A 23,767-nucleotide genomic window follows, 5' to 3' on the forward strand; every position below is an offset into this window, starting at 1 on the left:
GAGACGTTAGCGGTGGACGCACTCTTACGCGCCGATGCGTGGTACTGTTCACCAGAGTTTCAGGTGGCGCATGGAGCTCACGTGTGGGGATACTGATGGCCGGAACTCGGGGTTTTGCCGATCGGCTTCTGAATCTCCTTAGGGTGGCGGTGTTAAACAAATTTCAACCTAAACAGGTGTTCCCAATTTTGAAACCCAAACCCTAATTTCCCAATTTTGAAACCCAAACCCTAATTACCTTTTAAGGCTCAAATACCATGTAAATAAACGTACTAAGGATGAATATTCACACACACTTCTCATACATAGCTTAAAAGGATACATATTTATATACACTTGTAGTGTTCTAAACTAGGTAGGTGATCAATCTCTATTAGAATGCAAGTGATCCCTATAATCCAGGATTTTAATGTGATCCCTATAATCTAAGAAGTTATATACGTCTGTAACACTTACTTTTTGTCATGTGAAAATTTGTAATCATTTTCCATCAAGAAAGATTTTTACTTTGGACAGGTGTCAAAAATTTTTAGTCTACTGCCATCGGTTTGGAATCATTTAAAAGAGTCATGTCTGATATTGTTGTCATTTTGTATGCTGAAGTGTGTATTCTCTATCACTTTATATTTGTTTCCATAGCAAAATCTTCTTTCTCTTGTTTTCTTATATTGTTGTTGTTGGTTCATTGAAGTGTGTTCCTTATGCCACTGTATTTGTGTTTCAGTGGAGAAAAGGTTTGAAGCTCAGTGGCAAAACTGCAGTTGAAAAGATTACTTTAGATGGTGTACAGGGTTTGCGTGTCATGCTCATTGCAACAGTTCATGATGTGTTATACTACATGAGCCCCATCTACTGTCAGGATATTATCAACTCGGTACTAGTTATCTTGTTTTCAATTTCTCACCTTCTCTTCTTTCATTTCTATTTCCCAATGACTAAGATGTTTCATTATTCAACTATAAAGCTTCTTTCAATCCAGGTTCCTTGTTTAAAATGACATTTTTCTGCACAGGTTCATGATAGTCTTTCTAAAGCTTTAGACCATAATTAGATGGGTTGTTTTGTAGTAGTGGATACCTGATCCACTATCTTATTTTTCCAAAGCAGTATACGTCGAAGTTTCCTATCAAAAAAAGTTTTAAAATTGCTTCTTCATCCTATGCAGACTAAACTAAAACATTGGTCTGTTGGAGATATCTTGAGCATAGACAGATAATGACATTTTCTTTTGGCAAATGCTATGCTATAATTCTTTGTAGTCTTAAAAGAAAAATGTAGCTGATGTCTTGAGCATAAACAGTCACATTTTCTTTTGGCAATGATTATGTTATAATTCCTTGTGGTCTTAAAAAAAGAAACAAGTAGCTGATGTCTTGAGCATAAAACAGTCACATTTTAGTCTGTTAAGGTTGAAATTTGAAATTTATTTGAAGTTTGAACTGATGAAGATGCACTTCTGCTCCTCCAGGTTTCAAACCAATTAAATCGATTATATCTGAAATTTCGTAAACGAATTTTTGGCTATGACGGAAAGGTATGCGGCTGATATCTCTTTGTTAGGCTGTAATGATTAAGTGACAATTTAGCTTATATTAACATTTGTTTAGGTTTCTATATATGGTCATTCCTTCGGAAGTGTCCTGTCGTATGACATCCTTTGCCATCAAGAGAATCTATCATCCCCGTTTCCAATGGATTGGATGTACAAGGAACAACAAGATACCATTGAAGAATCTTCCCATGCTATGAACAATCAACCTTCTACTGGTGACTCATCAACCGATTTTAAGGGTGTTAAGATATATTAGGAAAATAGAGATATAATTTCCTAGATTGACTGTTAAGATATATTAGGAAAATAGAGATAGTATTTCCTAAATTGATTTGTGTAAATATGGTAGACTAATATTGTGTGTATATCCTTGATTATTTAGGATCAATTCTTTCCTAATTCATGTAACTTGTACATTGTATAAATTCCCATCTTGCTTGGGGAAATGATCAAGCAACATATTTCACAAATACTGTTGTTTCATGGTATCATAGCCAGGTTGGTTCTTGGCCTTCTTCTTCTTCTAAATCCATCTATTTCAAAAAACCCTAAAACATATCTTTAAAGGAGGTGCTCCTCTTTGCTTTTGGGGAGTTTATTTCTCGATTCTCTTGGTTCGTCGGCATCTTTTGGTTCTTCTCAGGCGATCGGTTTCCTCCAGTTCTTCCTTCTTGTTGGTGATTCAACTCTGACAGAGGGTGTTTCTACCGTTTTGGATTTATCTCTCACTTCTCTTGATTACAATGGCAGAAGCATCAAAATCAGGTGATATCAAACCATTCTTCTCTTCTATTTCTAGTTCTCCAACAATTACTACAGTCAAGCTTCAGGGTAGTAGTAATTATGTGTCATGGGCTGCTTCAGTAGAGTTATGGTTTATGGGGCAGGGTTATGATGATCACTTAAGCAAAACATCCACTGATATTTCTACTACTGAGAGGGCTAGTTGGGTTAAAGTTGATGCTCAGTTATGTAGTCTCCTTTGGCATTCTTTAGACCCTAAACTGCTTAATTTGTTTCAATCATGTAAAACTTGTTGTAAGGTCTGGACCAAAGCAAAAACTTTGTATACGAATGATGTGCAAAGAATATATAGAGTTGTTTCTGATATTGTCCACCTTCAACAAAATAATCAAGATATGGAGAGCTATTTAGGGCAGATAAAGACTTTAAAAGATCAATTTGATTCCCTTATGCCAGTATCTGATAGTACCACTGAACAAGAGAGACAACGTGACAAATTCTTTATGGTCCTAGCCTTAATCGGACTACGATCTGACCTTGGTTCTATTCAAGATCAAATTTTAGCTAGCCTACCATACCATCTTTGGAAGATGTATTTGCTCGATTACTGCGTCTTTCTTTAAACCTAGGCGGTACTAATGAGGTTGAGACATCTGTATTAGCTATTCAGGCAGGAAATTAGCAAGGACAGAGTGGTTCTCAAAAGGGAAAAGGAAAGGGATCTAGACCACATTGCACCTATTGTGACAAGAATGGCCACAACCGAGACACTTGTTGGGCTTTGCATGGGAGGCCACCACGTCAATCTTCTAATCAATCCACCGCTCATATGGCTCAAGCAACTGGAGATGGACTCTTTCCCTTACCCGATGCTAAAGATCAACAATCCAACTCCATTACATTGTCTGGGGCTGATTATAATGAGTATCTTCAATATCAAGTTGTCAAGCAGCAGTCATCCTCATCTGGTGCCTCCCAAACTGGTAATTCATTTGCCTATCTGAGCAGGACCTCCTCCACTGGCCCATGGATTTTGGATTCCAGAGCATCTGACTACATTTCTGGTAATAAAAATCTTTTATCTGAAATTACCTCTTCTCCCACTTTATCAAAAATTACTCTTGCTAATGGTTCACAGACTATGGTCAAAGGGATAGGAGAAGCTCGACCACTTCCTTCCACTTCTTTAAACTCAATCTTATTCGCCCTTGACTGTCCATATAATCTGATTTCTATTAGTAAGTTAACCAAATATCTTAACTGTTCTGTCACCTTTTTTGCTGACTCTGTTGTGGTGCAGGATTGGAACACAAGTCAGACGATTGGAACAAGACATCAATCACATGGACTGTACCACCTTTTCGATCCAAATCCGCCAGTTGCCTTCACCTCTGCTGCGTCTACCGACATTCTTCATAGTCGCCTTGGTCATCCAAGTCTTACCAAATTTCAGAAATTAGTATCTAGTCTGTCTACATTATCTTCTTTTAATTGTGAGTCATGTCAACTTGGAAAACAAACTAGAGCTTCCTTTCCCAAGCGAGTCAATAATAGGGCCATCTCAATGTTTGACATTGTTCACACAGACATTTGGGGTCCTAGTCGTGTTAGTTCAACTTTGGGTTTTTATTATTTTGTTACTTTTATAGATGACTATTCTCGTAATACTTAGGTATTTTTAATGAAAACTCGTTCTGGGTTATTTTCTATCTTTCAGAATTTTTGTGCTGAGATTCGTAATCAATTTGGTGTTTCTATTAAGATTTTGCGTAGTGATAATGCTAAGGAATATCTATCTTCTCCCTTTACAAAGTATATGTTTTCTCAGGGTATTATTCACCATACCTCATGTGCCTATACTCCTCAGCAGAATGGGGTTGCCAAACGCAAAAATCGTCATCTTATTGAAACAGCCTGTACCTTACTTATACATCATCATGTTCCTCTTCGATTTTGGGGGGATGCAGTTCTCACCGCTTGTTACATGATTAACCGTATGCCTTCTTCTGTCTTGCAACATAAGAGTCCTCACTCTATTCTGTTTCCTAGTAAAGACCCATACCCAATACATTTACGGGTGTTTGGTTGCATTTGCTTTGTTCATGATCACACTCCAGGCAAAGACAAATTATAGCCTAAATCTGTTAAGTGTATCTTCTTAGGATATTCTCGTCTCTAAAAAGGTTACCGTTGCTATGACCCAACCACCAACAAATATTTTGTTTCTGCAGATGTAACTTTCTTTGAGACATCTCCATACTTTTCTGAAAACACCGTCAATAGCAATCTTATCCCTGCCACCTTACCTATCCCCATCCCTCCTTCCTCGTCGATGGATCGTCCTCCTCTCTAAGTTTATTCTCGTCGTCCTTGTCCTCCTACTAATCCCAAGTTTATTCTACGGTCTTTATATGGTCTCAAGTAGTCACCTAGAGCATGGTTTGGACGGTTCAGTTCTGTGATTCAACAATTTGGGATGTCGCGAAGTACAGCTGATCATTCAGTATTTTTCCGCCGTAATGATCATGGTAAATTTATATACTTGGTTGTCTATGTTGATGACATTGTCATAACAGGTAATGACCAAGATGGGATTTCTCAACTGAAGCAGCATCTATTTAGCCACTTTCAAACCAAGGACTTGGGGAAGCTAAAGTATTTTCTGGGGATTGAGGTAGCACAGTCTAAGGCTGGTATTGCTATATCACAAAGGAAGTATTCCTTGGACATTCTTGAGGAGACAGGTTTGTTAGACTGTAAGCCTGTAGATTCTCCTATGGATCCCAATGTCAAACTTGTTCCTGGATAGGAGGAGCCATAGAAGACCCTGGAAGGTATTGAAAATTGGTTGGTAAGCTGAATTATCTCACAATCACCAGACCATATATCTCCTTTGCAGTTAGTGTGGTTAGCCAATTTCTCCAGGCCCCATGTAGTGGTCATTGGGACGCAGCAGTTCGCATTCTCAAGTATATTAAAGGAGCTCCAAGACAAGGCTTGCTATATGAAAATAGGGGTCATTCTCAAATTGTTGGGTATTCTAATGCTGATTGGGTAGGGTCTCCATCAGATAGACGATTTACTTTTGGATACTGTTTCATGATTGGAGGTAATCTAATATCTTGGAAGAGTAAGAAGCAAGATGTAGTAGCTAGATCAAGTGCAGAGACAGAATATCGGGCTATGGCTCTCGCGACTTGTGAGCTCATCTGGTTGAAACAACTTCTTCAAGAATTGGGGTGTAATGAAGTGAAGCAGATGAAACTAATATGCGACAATCAAGCTGCTCTGCATATTGCCTCAAATCCAGTCTTTCACGAAAGAACAAAGCATATAGAGGTTGATTGTCATTTTATCCGACAGAAGATTGAATCCGAATGCATTGTCACCAGTTTTGTCAACTCTAATGACCAGCTAGCAGATGTTCTTACTAAGTCTCTCAGAGGTTCCCGAATCGGATACATTTGTAACAAGCTTGGAACATATGACATATATGCTCCAGCTTGAGGGGGAGTGTTAAGATATATTAGGAAAATAGAGATATTATTTCCTAGATTGACTGTTAAGATATATTAGGAAAATAGAGATAGTATTTCCTAGATTGATTTGTGTAAATATGGTAGACTAATAGTGTGTGTATATCCTTGATTATTTAGGATCAATTCTTTCGTAATTCATGTAACTTGTACATTGTATAAATTCCCATTTTGCTTAGGGAAATAATCAAGCAGCATATTTCACAAACACTGTTGTTTCAAAGGGTAAAAGCTCCACTGAAACAAATGAAACTGAGGATAAGGTGGGGTCTGCTGACGAGGACAAGATGAGTGTACAATCAACTCATCTAGAGCACAAGGAAGCACCTGCTGAAGATTTTTCCTCTCTTGTGGGTACTGTCGTCTCAGATACTGCAACAGCTACAGACTCTGAGCAGACAGCTAAAGAAGATATTGATCTATTGGTTCAAAGTTCTAGTGACACAATGTCATCAGATAAGGCTGGCTTCAATGAAGCTAACCGCATGAACGGTGGTGTCCTGGATGGTATACTGGAGAGAGCGGCTGAGGAAGAGTCCAAAGATACATGTGATAAGGACAACACCACAATTGATCTTCTGAAGAAAGAGGTGCAAATTTGTACTGTTTTCTTGTTGGCTTTCTTTGAACACTATATGCATTTGTCTTTTATTCATAAGTATGGTCACATCTTGTTTAATGAGCCAAGGATATAAAATTGACCTTTTCTTGCTAGATACTTTTTGTGAAATCTTTGGCTCATAATAATAAAAACCACTTTTTAATGAAATTTTCTGTGTTTCAGATTGATTCCCTGAAAGCCAAAATAGCAGACCTGGAATTGTACAATCAAGGTAGAGGTACGTGTAGGCTTGCATAGGGTTAAGCTTTGATCTTCACATTCTATTTTTGGTTCTGTGTTATGGAAGGAGCTCTTGTGTGTTAATATCTCTGGGTTTTATTGGCTGCATAAACAGATAAAAATGAGTTACTTGCCACTGAGCCAAAGCAACCCATTTCTGAGAAGCTTGAACCTATGCTAGATGATGAACCAGAGAGTTATACCCCTCACATTAAGATATACCCCTTATATTAAGTACACAAAGCTCGAATTCAAGGTCAGAAACGGAACTTCTTACGAGCTATAAATTTAAGATGATGAATCTTGTTACTGATTTCCCATTAATTCTTACATATTAGGTTGACACATTCTTTGCTGTTGGATCACCTCTTGGTGTTTTCCTTGCCCTCCAAAATATCTGTATTGGAATAGGTAATCCTCAATACACTTGTATGATTGAAATTTTGATGAGTGAATATTTCACTGTTGGGACATGACATTCAGAGAAGTATTTTGTATATTTGTAAATATTTATAGCTTTTGGTCGTGGGTGTGGATAATGAAGTATTACTTTTGTTCCTCACGGTTTTGAGAAATATTTTCATCTTTAGAATCTCGTTAGATATTTATTGAAGTTTAAAGGTTTTCACGTTTTCGTTATTGGATTTGATTTTACATCAATTTGAGTGGGAAATTCAGGATAAATTATGATTAGTTAGAAGAATTTGTTTTTATTACTTTGCCTGTAAGTTTGGCAGTTTTTGTTATTAGCAATTGTATGTTTTTTTAAAAGCTCATAGATATGTAATATGTAATAAATTCTTGTGTATTTTGATGCTAGTTCAGGCAATCATACATTTTCAACACAAAAAATTCGTATTTTCAACTATCCTCTAAACATCTTCATCTTTTGTTGATTTTAATTTTAATTTCTGCTTTTTTCTTCGGAACTTCTATTATACTTGGTTCCATACTTGAAGCTCCAGAAGTCCAGTTTTTTAGTTCTTTTTTCCTTCTCTGTTCAGGAAAAGGACAAGATTATTGGGATGAAGAAAATACAATTGAAGAGATGCCGGCTTGTTGTCAAATGTTAAACATTTCTCACCCATATGATCCTGTAGCAAATAAGTTTGTCTTGCACATCCATTACAATGCTACAGTATACTCTATTTGTTTTTTTCTGACCTTTTAAGTGGTGGACTGTATTTCGCCACAAAATGCTGCAATAATGGCATGTCATTATTATTTGAAACACCTCACCGGCACTGTGAAAGCCTGTGAATGCAATGAGGAACCATCATATTTAAAGTTTTGAAATTACCATTGGTTTATGCTAAGCAAAGAGAAGTAACAATGGGAATTATGTGATAGATTTTGACTATTTTAACTTTTCTTCGGGAATAAGATTGTTCTTTTTTGTTTATACATCTTAACTGGGAAGGGATTTTGGGTTAATATGTATAGTTTGGTTTCATTTGGCCAGGATAAGGAAAATTATCACCACCTAGTTTTTATCTTCTTCTCTTGTATAGATTTGTTACCCCTACCCTGATTTTTTTTGTTCTTTTGTTGGCAGCTTGTCCACCAGTGTAACTCATGTTGTTCTAATACATATTATCAATTTCTTATAAGAAAAATCACCATCTATTTATTCAGACTTATTTTGTATATGTTAACATTTTAAATGTATATATCTTAGAATGACGTGATATTTAATTTTATTAAGTTTTTTCTTGTAAACATCATAAATAGAAATTTGGGATATTTCATTGTTTAGCAAACTAGGAACATTTTTATCTAAAGGGATATTGTTCTTGTACTTAAAGCTTTCTAAAGCCCATTAAAGAGTCTATACGGTAATAGTAAATATATAATTAACAAAAATCAAGAATATTGGAAAAATGAATTTAGTCTTTCGCTATTTCTCCCTGTTTCTTTTCCCTCTCTCTCTCTTTGCTCTCTTACAAGTTTATGGTTTTTTCTTCCTAATGTCCCACCTCTGCTGACATCCTCTTTTTAAATCAAATTAAAAAATATTTATTTGGTTCAAAGTTTGCACATTTGAGTATTTTATTAAATGCCAAAAAGTCTTGCACAAGGTGAAAAGAATCCAGTAACTCATGTTACACATGCGTTTGCACATTTCTTGACTCAGAACAAAACCCATGTGACTATGATTATTTTGAATGCTTTATTTTCTTGTGAATGACATGTATGTTTTTATACGTTTTTTTCTTTTCTATTTTTGTCTTTAATATTTTATAAATCTGGAAAGTATAATGGATGTTGTGTTGTGGTTTCTTACAGAGAGTAGAGCCACTTGTTTGTAAAGAGTTCCTCACCGTACATCCAGTTATTATTCCTTACCATAGAGGTGGAAAGAGGCTGCATATAGGATTCCAGGTAAGCTCCCTATAGCACCACACAATTAAGGTTTTAAAATTTTTCCTCTTTCTCTCTTTGTGCAGCATTTTTTGTTTAAAAGAAATTTTCCCACTTTCTAATGCGTCCTTATATATGTGAATTAGGAATTTACCGAAGAAGTAGCTGCTTGTTCTCAGGCAATAGTGGACCAGTTCAACTCTGTAAGGGTGCGTTCTGATACTATTCATTTTAGTTTCTCTTTTCAACTTCTTCAAAGGCATATTTCTTTTTTATTGTTCAGTTTTTGGGCTTATCTTATTTCTTTACACTTACTATAGAGCATGACGGTGTTCAGGCCTTTCATTTCTCAACTTTGTAATATAGACTATGCTACATGTTTATAAATTGAGCTTTATCGGTTTATGCTTTCACTATCCTGCTCAGACTAATTAATAATTTCTATATATACATGCATAGCCAATATAAAATGACCAGTTTGAATTTAGAGTTAAGTATTGTATTTGCTTAAGAATTGAGACTCATTGTTGTTCTTTATATCTCCCTCAGAAGTTAAAATTCTGTTTTTGAGAATAACTTTTATGATAATTAAATTCATCAGAGGTTCAACTTTGTCGGTGTAGCTCTTTTTTTACTTATCCCAGACTGAGCATAATCGTCAGACTGTCATTTTTTTTCCTCTCAATTTGAACTAAATATTATGTATGTATCTAAGGGTGGTTTTTTTTGTTCACTGTTAGAGAAAATTAATTTTGATGAAATTCCGACTCAGTAGCTATTCATATATATATGTTTTTATGTATATATAACATCGATGTATCTATTTAATATTAGTTGACCTTTAGTTCTTAAGTTTACCCAAAATTATCATGTACATGTTTTGAAGTCTTTGGTTTCTGATCATGTGCGAGTATTGAAGCTCTGAGTTTTATGCTATTGAAACAGGCTAAAGTACTTACAGTTTGTCAATCGAGAAATGCAGATGCCCTAGAAGGTAATATAATCTTCTACTGCTATTGTTTTAGTGCTTTTCTGTTTCCTCATGTTGTCCTCCTTTTGTACATATGAGTAACAATGGCTGAAGGGACCCACCATTCTCTTACTTACGGTTCCTCTCCATTGTTCAGTAGTAAAAAGGATAATATGAAAAATAAACAACAAAGCTCTGATCCCATAAATGAAATTTCACTTAATCTATGTTGATTTCTTTCCATATTTTTTTAATGTAGTCAACAATCTTTTTGTGTGTATTGCAGTGGCAGAAAATGCCGAAGAAAGAGAAGAAAGATCATATGGTGTTATAATGATGGAGAGGCTAACTGGAAGTGCAGAAGGACGGATAGATCACATGCTTCAGGTTTGTAGTGCAGTTTGATGCTTGCATTTACTACTATATCATGTTATTGCTAATTTTTTAGTGTCTATACCACTATTATTCAAGCTTTTAAGTTGATGCCTACTACCCTCCATTGATGCCTATAATTAGTCATAAATTTGACCCATCATTTTCCCTCCCGAAGGTCTTAATGTTTAACATTGATTAGCCCTTTTGAAGAGTTTATAATCTTAGTTTAAAGATGTCTTACCTTCACAAAATTTAGAAGAAAAGAAACGAGTTTATAAAGGAAACTATATCTCAGGAGCTTTCCAAATTCCTAAGTATTGTTATCATCAGAATATCATAGCTCCATTGTCATAGATGAATTATGTATCTGAAGCCCCTAAGAGTTATTTTGATGGGCTATGAGGGTAGTTGGGATTTGGGAATGCTGGTGTCTTATTGTTTGTCCTTAGCTTCGTAGCCTTTGCTACCATCAATTTGCAAAATACCATGTGAACATAAATATTTGCCAATTGCCATGAGAAGAATGTTCAAAAGGTGATGGACACAGTATAAGATGCTTATTAAGTACATTGAGGATATCGAGTTTCCACTGTCGAACATTTTGCCTGAATGGTGCATTGCTTATTAATAATAGACATGATATTTTACTTTTGTTTTATACATCGTCACTGCAAGCTCATTTGCAGACTTCTGCTAATGTTCATATTGATAATGCAGGATAAAACATTTGAACATCCTTATTTACAAGCCATTGGATCGCATACACTAAGCTAATTGGCCTTGAAGCAGCTGCACTCTGTTGCATCTGGATGGCCCATCACATGGTCTTGAAGGCTTCTTTAAACAAGAAGCATAAAAATTGTTTTTCATTAGAAATCAGAAAAATTACCCTTTCTACTTTTTGTGCTTGCCCTGCGTTAATCATACGAACTCATTAACCTTGCTTCTTATTAGCATTCAAAAAGTGTTTGTAAAGTGTAGTTTCTGACACAGTAGATTGCTTTGTTTCCCAGTTCTTTCTGCACATAGGTAGGCGTATGCACCAAATCAAGTTACTATATGTTACTTGTAACATAAGTTATGTGTTGTAGAAATGGAGATGTACTTGTAACATAAGTTATGTGTTGTAGAAATGGAGATGTACATAGACTACAATAAAAAGCTTTTATGCTTTGTTGGATTTGCCAAATTACAATTTATAACTATGTTTACTGGGTTAAAAAAAAAATATATGATTCATTCCATGCTGATAAGGGTAAAAATGGTATTTAATTGCTCTATGTATGATAACGTAGATGGGTAAAAATGTTGACAACCGTTTATAGTAAAATTGACCCCTAATCTAGGGGTAGTTTATTAAAAGGTCATATGAAGTTTGAATTTAATTAAAAAGCTATCAAGTTTTAAAGTGTTAACTAAATAACAATATTATTGATTAAGGGTAATTAGTGCTTAATTAGGATTAATGAAGTATTATGTAATCTTTTCAAAATTATACTATATTCCCAAAAACCCGAAATTCTTGCAAACAAACCCAAACACCTTTTTCTTCCTCCCGCCATTAACGCATCTCTACCTTGGTTGCTGTTTCTTCTTAGATTCGTCTACATCTTCTCCTTCCTCTGCATCTTCTTCTTCTTCCTCCTTCCTCTTCATCTTCTTCTTTCTCATTCCTCTATATCTTCTTGTTCCTCCGCCATTAACACTTTCTTCTTCCTCCACCATTAACATCTTCTCTATCAAAGATCCCTCTCCTCCTCATCTTGACATTTCGTCTAAATATGTGTATCTCCTTTTTACATTTTATATTTAGATTTACAAAGATTTAATAATCGATGGGGTTTGGGTTATGATTTTGATTTAGTTGTTTAGGTTGTGTTTGATGTAATGCAAGTTGAAAAGAGTGAAATTTGTTGAAAATTTGTTCTGGGTATATATTCTGGGTATGATGGATCGATTGTAGGTGGAGATGACTGAAAATGTGTTTTAGGTATGATGGATCGCTTAAGCGATCTGGTAGGTCTAGTAATACAGCAGATAGATCGCTTAAGCGATTTGGTAAAAGTCTAGTGTATACGAGCAGATCGCTTAAGCGATCAGTAAATGGTATAAGATCGCTTAAGCGATACAGCAAACCATGTAAGCGACTGTGCAGATTCTTTTTAAAATATTTGAACCCTTAGTACAGCATTTAAGAATATTTTTTTTTCTTGCATTACAGGTAGTTGGCTATTATTACACATGGGACAAGTTATTTTGGGTGTTAAATATTTTGGTGAGTGGGTGGAGGAAGAAAGTAGCTGGAAGTGGATTGGGAAGAGCAAAGAAGTTATACCAATTGCTGTGAGCACAGAGGTTAGTTTTGATGAGTTAATTGATGAAATAATTAGAAGAGGTAATTTGAGTTGCTCGCGTAGTGATATAGTTGTGAAGTATGTTTTAAGCAGAGTTCCTGAACATTATAAGGTACCTCCTGCTATATTAAAGTCGGATGAAAGTGTGAAGTTATATATGATTGATGTGGCTGATAATGGTTCGAGGTCAATTTTAAGGGTTTCTTTTGTAGAAAAACCGTTGGAAGTTGGTTTAAAGGAAGGAGATAACGAGGAAGTAGCCGGAAATTTGTCTAGTTTTAATTCGAACTACCAGGCCATTGATTTGTTAGTTGAAAAATCAAGAGTAGACGGTGAATTGGGTGGTGAGGAAGACACTGTAGAAGAGGTTGGTGATGGGGGGCAGAATGAAAATGTTGAAAAGGAGGACCCCGTAGATGTTCCCACAGATGTAGAGATTCCTTTAAATACAGATTATGCAGAAGGCGTAGATTGTGAGGAAGAGAACACTATGGTCGTTTATGCAGGTTCAGAAGGGGCAATTGGAGGTAGTAGTGAATCAGCTCATGTTTTTACGGATGGATCGGAGTTGCACATAGGGTATTTATTTGACAACAAATAGGAAGTGGTGAGGAAGCTAAAACTTGTTGCCGTAAGGTAATTTTGAGTTCATCACNTGTCAAATCATTCCTTTCCCCGGGCTTTGCAAGACTTGTTTTGTTACTGTATTTATTTTTTCAACTTTTTCTGTTTAGAAGATTTTTCGGTTTTGCTTACGAAAATCATTTTTTGTTGTTCCAGAGTAGAAGGAAATAGCATAATAGGTTAGCTTAAATTCATTTCTGATTAATTCTGCCAAGCAAAATTTCATTCGACCCATTCATTGTGAAAAAGGGAACTAAAGGTCCCAATATCGCATTATACTATAAAATATCAAATTATACTCTTCACATCTCTAATATTACAGGAAATAAATGATCTATAGTGCATTTGATTGGATTAGTATCATTGTATATGTTCATGCAAAACTTTTGTTTTCAATGTGTTCTTTATAGATTATGATTTATTGATTTTGCATTAGTTACAAGTTTTATTTTTTATTTATTTATTTTTTTTTTTTTTTTGCTTTAGAAAGAATACTCTTGATGATGAATTTAACAAAAAAATAATGTGACAGAGTGCATTGAAAAAATGGGGTGTTGAGAGCATTGTTTTAAAAACCGAATCGGAGGGCAAACCGCTTTGATGGTCAACGGTTGGACCGCTAACATCTCACATATCATGATAACATCAGCACATTTTAAAAAAAATAAATTTTTTTTTTTAGATTTTTATTTTTTGATAAGACAATAACTTAATTACTGTCCAACATGATTTAAAGTTCAAATTCAATAACAATTTTAACATAATTTAAGTATTTAACAACAATTCAAAGTTCAATTTCAAATATGATGTATTTACATATCAAATGACAAAATACATAATAATTAATAACAAAACATTTGATGCAAGTATTTTTTCTTTGATCCGTCTCTATGTTGATTAAGTGTCACACACTAGCATCAAAATTCATCACCATTATCTACGCAAATTTCAATAAAAAATAGAAATCATAAGTTAAAACTTGTAATTTAATTTAAATAGATACTGAGTTGTTTAAATAATTGAAACCAACCTTCTGAACCATCGGTTGAATCATAAAAAGAAGGGTGATAAAGAAGGGTGATCAGCAACTCCAATAGGAATAGATCCTTCTCCATATAATATTTGTTCCAACTGCTCATAATTAAGTTCACTGACCTTTTCCTCCTCTTCATCGTCAACTATCCAACCTTCATCAATAGGATCCAAACTTATTCTCTTGTAACACTTCCTAAAATNTTTTTTTTTTTTTCATTTTTCAATATTTTATATTATTTTAGTTTTTTTTTTTTTGCATTGATGAGTAACATTGTATGATTAAAATATAGAGTTTTGTATGAGGATATATGATAAAAAGAGTTTGAGAATATTAAAGATATATAAAAATAAATAAAATGATGACTTTGATAATTTGGTGACTGTTGTCACACTTTGTGTACGATAATTTAATATAACGTAGTTTGTACATATATTTGAATAATGGTACAAAAATAATATGAGTCACTTATTTTATTAATTAAATTTGTTTAGGAATACTTTTAAACGGCTTGATTAAAAGTGTGTGATTTCTAACTCATTCTAACCTTGACCCCTTTTTTTTTTTTTTTTTTTTTCTAATCACCCGAGGTGTTTAGACGAATTTGCATGCATCTCAACTTCCCTCATATATATATTGTTCAATAGTAGCTTATAAATTGTGTTATATTTTGGGTAGAAAAGAAAGGGGTTGCCGAATTCTTAGCTATGGGAATTTCGTAACAAGTAAAAGATCAATGAGACTATGTCTTCCTATTAAATTAATCTCATTACAACTACATCCATCAGTAAAACATTAAATATCAAATGTATTCATGTAGTTAAACATGGGTTTTGCTCGGAATAAGCTGATAGAAGACCAAGAATGCTAGTATTTTTAAGGACTTGTACACTTGCACCTTTTGTAAAGAGACCTAACACCCTCTGTTTTCAGGATTTGAGAAAATGCATGCAATAGACTCTTGTACTTGATAGCTTCTCTTGATCTCATCATCATTTTACAATGTAAAGTATCAAATGGGTATTTAACCAACTGAACAAAAGTTTGAATCCCATTTATGAGTACTGGAGTATGCCACCAAGAGTCATACTGCCAAAGAAAGAAAGTATTAATTACGTAAAACGGACAAAATGTATCAATTGTATGTACCTACGTACATTTATTTTCATGTTTCTACTAACCTGCAACCCAAGTAACTTGAGCAGAGTTGGGATTCTTTGAAGACTGATTCCTAGTAAATGTGCATCATTCAACAAAATCTTGACATATGAAACATTATAATGTAACGCCCCACTTGAGGTACGTTGTTATTGTTTCCTCTTTCGCCCTTAATCGAGTTGGTTTTTGTTATATTTGTTTGTTTGAGTGTTATGTTNCTTATCTTGACTATTAATTTTTTTTTAACCAAAGGTATTTAGATAAGTTTGTATGCACCTTAACTAATTTATTAAGATTTAAAATTGTTGATAGGGTAAAACCTATAATGATCACTTCTAGTAATACTCTTTCTCCATTAATTTTTCTTTAATCTAAAGGACATAAACTTGTGTTAAATAAGAGGGGTTGTGGAACCTTCCCCCCTATATATATATATTGTTCAATAGCTTATAAATTGCGTAAAAAAGAAGGGGGTTGTCGAATGCTTAGCTGTGGGAATTTTGTAACAAGTAAAAGATCAGTGGGATTATGTCTTCCTATTAAATTAATCTCATTACAACTACATCCATCGGTAAAACATTAAACATCAAATCATTGTTTTAAAACTCGGACTGGAGGGCAAACCGTTTTGCTGTCCGGGTCAATCGGTCCAACCGGTTGGACCGGTTGGTTGGACCGATGACATCAGCAATATTTTATTTTTAAAAAATTACATATTAACCCCTTAAATCTCAATATATTACAAAAATTTTCCTAAAAAAGTTCAAATTGGTCCCTAAAATTTTTATTTATTCCAAAAATACCCCAATAAAATTACCATTTAATCCCTAAACTTTTGACATATCTTCAAAATACCCCTATAAAATTACAAAGTAACCCTCATAATTTTAAAATATTTCAAAAACCCCCCTGAGACCTAAAGCGGACCGGAGAAGCTACCGGTTCTTGGTCCAACCGGTCCGACCGGCCGGTCCGGTCCGATTTTTAAAACAAAGCATCAAATGTGTTCATGTGGTTAAATACATTGTTTTAAAAACCGAATCGGAGGGCAACCCGCTCTAATGGCTGGGTCATGGTTCAACTGGTCCAACCGGTTGGACCGGTGAGGTCATCACACATCATGATGATGTCAACACATTTAAAAAAAAAAACATTTTTAAACTACACAATAATATGATTTCTTTGTTTCCTTATACATGAGCCCCTTTTATATCTAACATATTCCTTTTCTGGTTCTCTTTTTAATCCATTTGTACGTATTCTTACAGATAAGATCAATCACAGCCCTCCATTATAGTATCTTTTTTCCTTTGTTTTTTCCCACATCAACTTTGCTTTTTAGTGTTCTTTTTTAAGATTTCGGTGGTGGTTAAACCAAAGTATATAATGTAGTGGATATGGTTGATGAGATCGATTGATAAAGAAAGAAAGAAAGAAAGGTTAACTACATGAGAAACCAAAGCATATAATCGATTGATCATGCAACATATTGTCGTCATAAGTCTTTATTCCATCCACAAACATACAATAGAAGTAAAACATAAACATTCGAGTACGGAATTCAAATACATAATCTGGATTATCTACATGATAATTTTGGTTAAAGCAATATTGCACATACAAACTTCAAATACATAATCTGGATTATCTACATGATGATTTTGGTTAAAGCAATGTTGCACATACAAACTTCAAAAACATAATGATAATTTTATCCAAAAAAAAAAAAAAAAAAAAACATAATCTGGATTATCTACATGATGATAATTTTACTGCTATCAATTTCGTCCCGATCTCACTGCTTCAAAAACCAAACTTCAAATGGGCATGCAAACTTCAAATGAAAGGATTATCTACATGAGAATTTTGGTTAAACCAATATTTGATTATCTGGAAGAGAAAAACAAAATCAGGAACAGGTGTAGGGTGAATTCAAATACATAGTCTGGAAATAAATGCACATACACATTACTCTAGATAAAGTTTGCAACGAAATCATTATTGATTATTGAAGCTGGACCGAGGAATGACGTGTTTATTACTTGGATCGAGGAATGGAGCTATCGTCAACAAATAGAGCTGTCACCATCGATTTCCAGCGAGGAACGGAGCTGTCATCGTCGATTTCCGGAGAGGGAGAAGACATCGTCGATTTCCGGCGAGGGAGAAGACGTCGTCGATTTTCGGCGAGGGAGGAAGACGTCGTCGTTGATTTCAGAGAGTTCAGATACGATTTGGGTGGGATTTCAGAGAGAACAGAAGACAGGGCCAAAACCGTGAGAATTTTCGCAGAGAACAGACAACAGAGACGAAGTTGATAAATTTTTGTAGACCGGTCTGATTGGACCGGCGGTTCACTGATATTATGTGGTTTTTTAACGGTTTAAAGCAGCTCAATTAATAATGGCGGTTTTAGGGTTGACTCGAACCAGACACGTGACCGGTTCCTGGACCGGCCGGTCCGATCCGGCTTTTAAAACAGTGGTTAAACATCACAGCTCTCCTGTAATCTCAAATGAAAAATAAAGCATAATTTTTGTTTTTTTTTTAATCGTCATATCATGCCTTGACCGACATCTCAACCCTTATTCCATATAACAATACTAATTAACTGGAACTTCCTTCACCATTTTCATCACCAGACTTACTATCTCTGGCAGGTGATTTTGCTCGGAATAACCTGACACTAGCCCATAGAAGACCAAGAATGATAGTATTTTTAAGGACTGTACACTTGCACCTTTGTAAAGAGACCTAACAGCCTCTGTTTTCAGGATTTTAGAAAATGCATGCAATGAACTCTTGTACTTGATAGCTTCTCATCATCATTTTACAATGTAAACTATCCAATGTGTATGTAACCAACTGAACAAAAGTTTGAATCCCATTTATGAGTACTAGAGTATGCCACGATGAATCATACTGCAAAACAAAGATGGTTTTAATTATGTAAGACGAACAAATCGTATCAATTGTATGTACGCACGTACATTTATATCTCAGGGGATAAAGAATATAAAGAGATGGTTTATTTTCAAAGACATTCCTCAAGTTCCCGATGCGGTTTGAAGACTGGATTACGGAGGGTTACACAGAATGGTTTTTGCTTGGTTGTGTTTTTACCATTTGTAATCAGTTTGATCTCCTGTTTTTCTTTTAATGATCCTAACCTAGGGAGGTGTCCTATGGTAGGTGGAATTTGTCGTGTTCTCATTGCTTTCTTCGTGGTTTTTATCTTCCTACGTGGTTTAAGATAAACTCCAAGAGCAAATGGCCATTTGTAGGCTTGTTTCTTTTGATTCCTGTTTTTGGGGCATGTCCCAAAATAGGCTGGTCACCCTTTATCAGGCCTTTGTACATTCTTCTCTTTTTTTAATATTATTACTTACTTAATATATATATATATATATATATATATATATATAAAGAGATGCACCTATTGATAAACTGATTGCTGCGACCAATCTCTTCAGTTAGTCACTTTTGTCTGGCTTGTGCTTTAAAGGTCTCTCCAAATAAGATTCAGTAGCTGTGTTTTGAGCCTGTTTAGTGACATTAACCAATCAACAACGAATCTTTTTGCAAGCTCATGATTTCAAAATCGGGCAGATGCTATGTTAATGATTCAATATGAAGATAAATGAGATTAAAGGAAACTTATAAGTAAGCAAAAAATAAAATAAAAAATACCTCAAAAGCTAGGAATTCAAGGACATGTATACTGTTGCCACTCCAAAAAGAAATGACACCCATGATGGGACATGATTCAATGATTCAATAAGGATTGGAATAAGGCAGCCATGATGAGACATGTTTGGAATCTTAATAAATTACGTAGTGGCTTCGAATGGGTTGAGTGGATCAAAGCAACTTACTTGGCAAGGAAGAGTTTTTGGGAGATTCCTATACCTTCGGATGCTTCTTGGACTTAGAGGAGCATTTTGAAGCTTTGAAGGGAAGCTAGAGAGCACATCAAAGCCATCATCAGAAATGGTCAAGCAACTTATGTTTGGCATGATAATTGGCACCCAAGAGGCCCTCTCAAGGATAGATATGGCAGCCGCATTGTGTATAATTCGGGGCTACATCATCTTGCTAAGGTATGTGAGATTTGGGATGGGACAAGGTGGAGATGGCCAACGGCTAATTCTTGGGTTTTGATGGACATGAAAGATTCTATCGACTNAAAAAAAAAAAAAAAAAAAAAGGTTCATATCAATTATGTTCACAGAAAAACTAATAAAAACGTAATTGCAGCAAGATGGAGCATTAAGATTCCATATGTAACCTGATTCCTCCAAAAATGACTATAAGTACAATATAACACAACAGGCAACTCCTGTATCTGATGGAAAAGGGGTTCAAGCACATGCCTCATTGTTGTAGCTTCCTTAGCCAACTTGGCTATATTATTCAAGCAAACTTTGAACCAATAAGAGTAAGAGAGGTTCTTGGAAGTATCACTGTAAAATTGGCATATAAAGCTAAGTATGTTAACTACATTTAAGAAATCTCCTTATATAAAGAATATATACCCAAGAAACAAAAAATGATGCCTTACATTGTTGAATACAAATTAGGATTAGTCACAGGGTTCTGGAGAGAAGAAAACCTCTTACTCCTATCTAGAAAAGATGAGCCATGAGATTCTTCTTTAAGCACCCTTTGAACCCACTGGTCCTGAGATTGAGAACGTTGCCTCGCTTCCTTACCATCCTTTGGTTTCATTTGAAGATTGAGATAGTACTCCAAAGTCACTTGAAATAATCTATTTTAGAATGGAAAATTACTTCAAATTAATATGAAAAGAAAACACTGTGCACACTTGGTGTGTACCTCATAGTCCAACTTAAAATATAATAAGGAAAAAAAATGTTTTCCAAAATTCACGTATAAACTAGATGACATTAATTATACATATAATGTAAGTAAAAAACACTAATAAGAACCAACAAGAGGAAAAACAAACTCACATTGTCAATTTCCATTGAGATATGTGATTGCTCACCCATGAACCACACCTAAGCATAGGATGCGAGAAAAGATTATTAAAAGCGGCACAACATTAGCAAATGAAATCTCTACATTTGAACCAAAAAATAATTAAGTTTGTCAACAGAATACGTTGGAGCTATGAGAAAAGAATTTAATAATTATCTATTCATGTATTAAAGGCCAAATGATAAAATCAATTCAACATCTTCTACATCTGATAAAGGGGCCAGTTGACAAGTAGAAGAAGTGACAGACAATGTGGTCCAGAAAGGTAATGTAGAGAACTAGCTTGCTACTAGAAACAGATTTCATGTTCAATCACCGTTTCCTGCAAGCAGGAAAAAGTGATGCCACACTCACACTCTTGAACAAGGAATGCAAGTCAAAAGCAAAAAATTATTCTTATTCACTAAAAGGTTAGCTTGTCTCGTTTTAGTTAGATTTTAATTAAAATTAATTAGGTCTTTATTATCTCCTATGTAAGAAGGACTAGAAAGTGTAGGGCTTGGACTACTATGTACCTAACCTTACCAAATCCGTACTTCAACAATCATGTTAAGTCGCCTCATCAAATGCCTTAGAGAAGTTTAGAAGTAAAAAAAAGCAAAAGATTACAAAAACAAAAAAAAAAGTGTATACAGCTAAAAATGGTTACGGCATTTCGAAGCAGATATAAGTACCAAAAACCAATTAAATTACAACAGTCTGCATAAAAAAAATTTAAATTACAACAGTCTGCATAAATAGATTTTAAGCATCAGAAGAAAGAAGAATTTATAAAAAGAAACTTAAAAGAACTAGCCATAAAGATTAACGTGCATTAAGTCTGATTGTATGTGTATCTAAATGTGCATTTATAAAGCTAGGTAAATAAACTGTACCATGTTAGAGAGAGGTTGCATTCCAGTAGGTATGTGCATTCACAAAGTAATACACTAGGTAAAAAAACTGTACCATGTTTGCGAGAGCTTGGATTCTAACTGAACGTGGGCATACAGCTCTTTCATCATCTCCCACTTCTTGAGCCAATTGACAAAGTTTAGGAATGAGACCTTCTAAGTTGAACATGTATGTACTATCCATCTACTTTCTTTATTGAATGAATGAATGAATTCTCTTGTTTTAATTTAAGTTGCACTTATATAGTGCAACAATTAAAACCCTATTCCAATAAGAAATAGCCATGGACTCCAATCCTAATTTACCTTTGCAACCAAACACACCTTTTATGGTATTTTAATTAATTAATTTTTATTATAATTAAAATCAATTAATATATAATAATATATTAACATTTAATTAATAATAATAATTCATTTAAATATATGCATAGATATATTTAAATATAATCTTAGTAATTTAATTTTAATATTAAAATTAAATACAAGCAACAACCTCAACAAATTTAATTGCACTGTGAGATTACTAAAATACTCTTTCATCTTGAAAGACGAAAATACTCTTCTCACAAATTTATTCTTAAATTATCTTCTAAGTGTGTGACCCGTAGGCTCCTCATCATATCGATAGTGTGTAGTATCGTGACTAACACCAATTGATCGTCTCATTACACACAGACCAAGATTGACCCCTAGCAAGGCATCATGGCCACCCGATAGATTCAGATTTAGCGAAACCGCAGCTTGTCAATGATATGGTTACCGTGCAATCAAATCATTTCATCATCTATTATCTCATCGAGACTGAGGTACAGACATAATGTCAACCTCAGATATCCTCGACATGTTTGTATTCAGTTAATGGACCAATGACCGGAATAATAAATTGGATTGAGCAATAACTCAATCCTACTGTGGCCACAGATTTAGTGTCATTGCCATTTACTAAATTACTCAATGAGATAACTTCTCCCGTACCTAGGAGTGATAAATCCTTTGTCGAGTCCACCATAGTCTCGATGCACTTCTTAATGTAGCCAATCACTACTGTATTGATAGCTCTGAATAGAACTACATTGGGCTAGTGTCAAACTACACCAATTGGTGCACAAGGCGCTCCGGTGATCTCAAGTCTAAGGATCACATGCATCACCATCCGTTAGAGGATTTAGTCCATAGACACTAGGGTTACCATCCATATGGAATCCTTTGGTGGGTTTGTCTAGTGAACTTGCCTCTAGCAAGCACCCATGTGTTACACCAGGTTGTCGGCAAACAACCTTGACAAGTGAGATCAGTCATTGCCTTTCGACAGGGTCGTTCAACACTATGACAACCTTACCGTATTATCTGTGTCCTTGGTCAGAATAATACTAGGGCTACAGACATTTTTAGAATGGCCACCATATGTGATCATAAGGTTCTCACTATTAAGATTTGAAACACTTGATACCCTCGTCACGATTCTACCATCCTAATGACATATATCATTACATATAACTATGATTTACACAATATAGAAGAATATGCCTTTTATTGATAAATAAACATTTATTACAAAGTCAATTTTTCAATAATAGATTGGCTTTAGGGTACCTACTCTAATAATCTCCCACTTGCACTATAGTTAATCATTCATGTATTTAATACCGAATGACCTTAAGTGTTTTTCATGCTTCTGCTGCGACAGAGGCTTCGTAAATGGATCGACAAGATTGTCATCAGTATGCACTTTACTGATATGTACATCTTTCCTCTCAACCATTTCTCTGATGAGATGAAAATGTCTGAGCATGTGTCTGGACTTCTGGTGAGACCGTGGTTCCTTTGCTTGAGCAATTGCTCCATTGTTGTCACAATAGACATCTATTGGATCAACAATCGTGGAAACCACACCAAGTTAGGTAACAAACTTCTTAATCTAGACTGTCTCATTGGCTATATCGGATAATGCAATATACTCAGCCTCCATTGTAGAGTCTGCTACAGTGCTTTGCTTGGAGCTCTTCCAGCTCATTACACCCCCATTGAGACAAAATACAAATCCTGATTGTGATCAATAATCATCTTTATCCGTTTGGAAACTAGCATCACTATATCCTCTTACAGTGAGCTCATCTTCCCTCCATAGACCAAGAACATGTCCTTAGTCCTCCTCAGGTACTTAAGAATGTTCTTGGCAACTATCTAGTGATGCTTACCTAGATCCGATTGATATCTACTACAAGTAGAGCTGGGCATTTGGGACCGGGCCCAAAAGCCCAGCTCTAAAACCTGGTCCTAGGACCGGTCCTTGAGAGGACCGGACCTAGGAGGCCTGGTCCC

The 23,767-nt window shown here is 35.0% G+C and overlaps 3 protein-coding genes across 3 annotated transcripts in view; 2 read left to right on the plus strand and 1 right to left on the minus strand.

The window, feature by feature from the left end:
• LOC116106623 (phospholipase SGR2-like) overlaps positions 1-6,671 on the plus strand; it is a 30,294-nt gene extending 23,623 nt beyond the window's left edge. The window contains exons 8-11 of the mRNA XM_031392982.1: positions 725-874; positions 1,469-1,534; positions 1,608-6,422; positions 6,617-6,671. Coding sequence (XP_031248842.1) covers positions 725-874; positions 1,469-1,534; positions 1,608-1,808 — 417 coding nt within the window. The 3' untranslated portion in view covers positions 1,809-6,422; positions 6,617-6,671. The remainder of the gene's footprint in view (positions 1-724; positions 875-1,468; positions 1,535-1,607; positions 6,423-6,616) is intronic.
• A 1,050-nt stretch (positions 6,672-7,721) lies between these two features.
• LOC116106624 (phospholipase SGR2-like) lies at positions 7,722-11,559 on the plus strand. The gene is made up of 6 exons (XM_031392983.1): positions 7,722-7,811; positions 8,960-9,055; positions 9,181-9,243; positions 9,980-10,028; positions 10,291-10,391; positions 11,097-11,559. Exons 1-6 carry the CDS (start codon positions 7,722-7,724, stop codon positions 11,151-11,153), a joined length of 456 nt encoding a protein of 151 aa, XP_031248843.1. The 3' UTR covers positions 11,154-11,559.
• An 8,204-nt stretch (positions 11,560-19,763) lies between these two features.
• On the minus strand, positions 19,764-21,625 carry LOC116106677. The gene is made up of 4 exons (XM_031393026.1): positions 21,498-21,625; positions 20,522-20,569; positions 20,110-20,316; positions 19,764-20,011 (listed from the first exon to the last, which is right to left on the minus strand). Exons 1-4 carry the CDS (start codon positions 21,551-21,553, stop codon positions 19,774-19,776), a joined length of 549 nt encoding a protein of 182 aa, XP_031248886.1. The 5' UTR covers positions 21,554-21,625; the 3' UTR covers positions 19,764-19,773.
• Between the last annotated feature and the right edge of the window lie 2,142 nt (positions 21,626-23,767).

The sequence above is a fragment of the Pistacia vera genome, unplaced genomic scaffold (assembly GCF_008641045.1).
Source record: "Pistacia vera cultivar Batoury unplaced genomic scaffold, PisVer_v2 Contig52, whole genome shotgun sequence".
In the NCBI taxonomy this organism is placed as follows: domain Eukaryota; kingdom Viridiplantae; phylum Streptophyta; class Magnoliopsida; order Sapindales; family Anacardiaceae; genus Pistacia; species Pistacia vera.

Bases quoted from the DNA above. Each gene is read 5' to 3' on its own strand.
- LOC116106624 (XM_031392983.1), top strand. From the start codon at position 7,722: ATGCCGGCTTGTTGTCAAATGTTAAACATTTCTCACCCATATGATCCT. The intron at 10,029-10,290 runs GTAATATAATCT...TGTGTATTGCAG, and splicing joins AAATGCAGATGCCCTAGAAG to TGGCAGAAAATGCCGAAGAA. The intron at 10,392-11,096 runs GTTTGTAGTGCA...TTGATAATGCAG, and splicing joins GGATAGATCACATGCTTCAG to GATAAAACATTTGAACATCC.
- LOC116106677 (XM_031393026.1), bottom strand. From the start codon at position 21,553: ATGATGAAAGAGCTGTATGCCCACGTTCAGTTAGAATCCAAGCTCTCG. The intron at 20,570-21,497 runs GTACAGTTTTTT...TCCTATGCTTAG, and splicing joins TCCAAGCTCTCGCAAACATG to GTGTGGTTCATGGGTGAGCA. The intron at 20,317-20,521 runs GTGAGTTTGTTT...ATTCTAAAATAG, and splicing joins TCTCAATGGAAATTGACAAT to ATTATTTCAAGTGACTTTGG.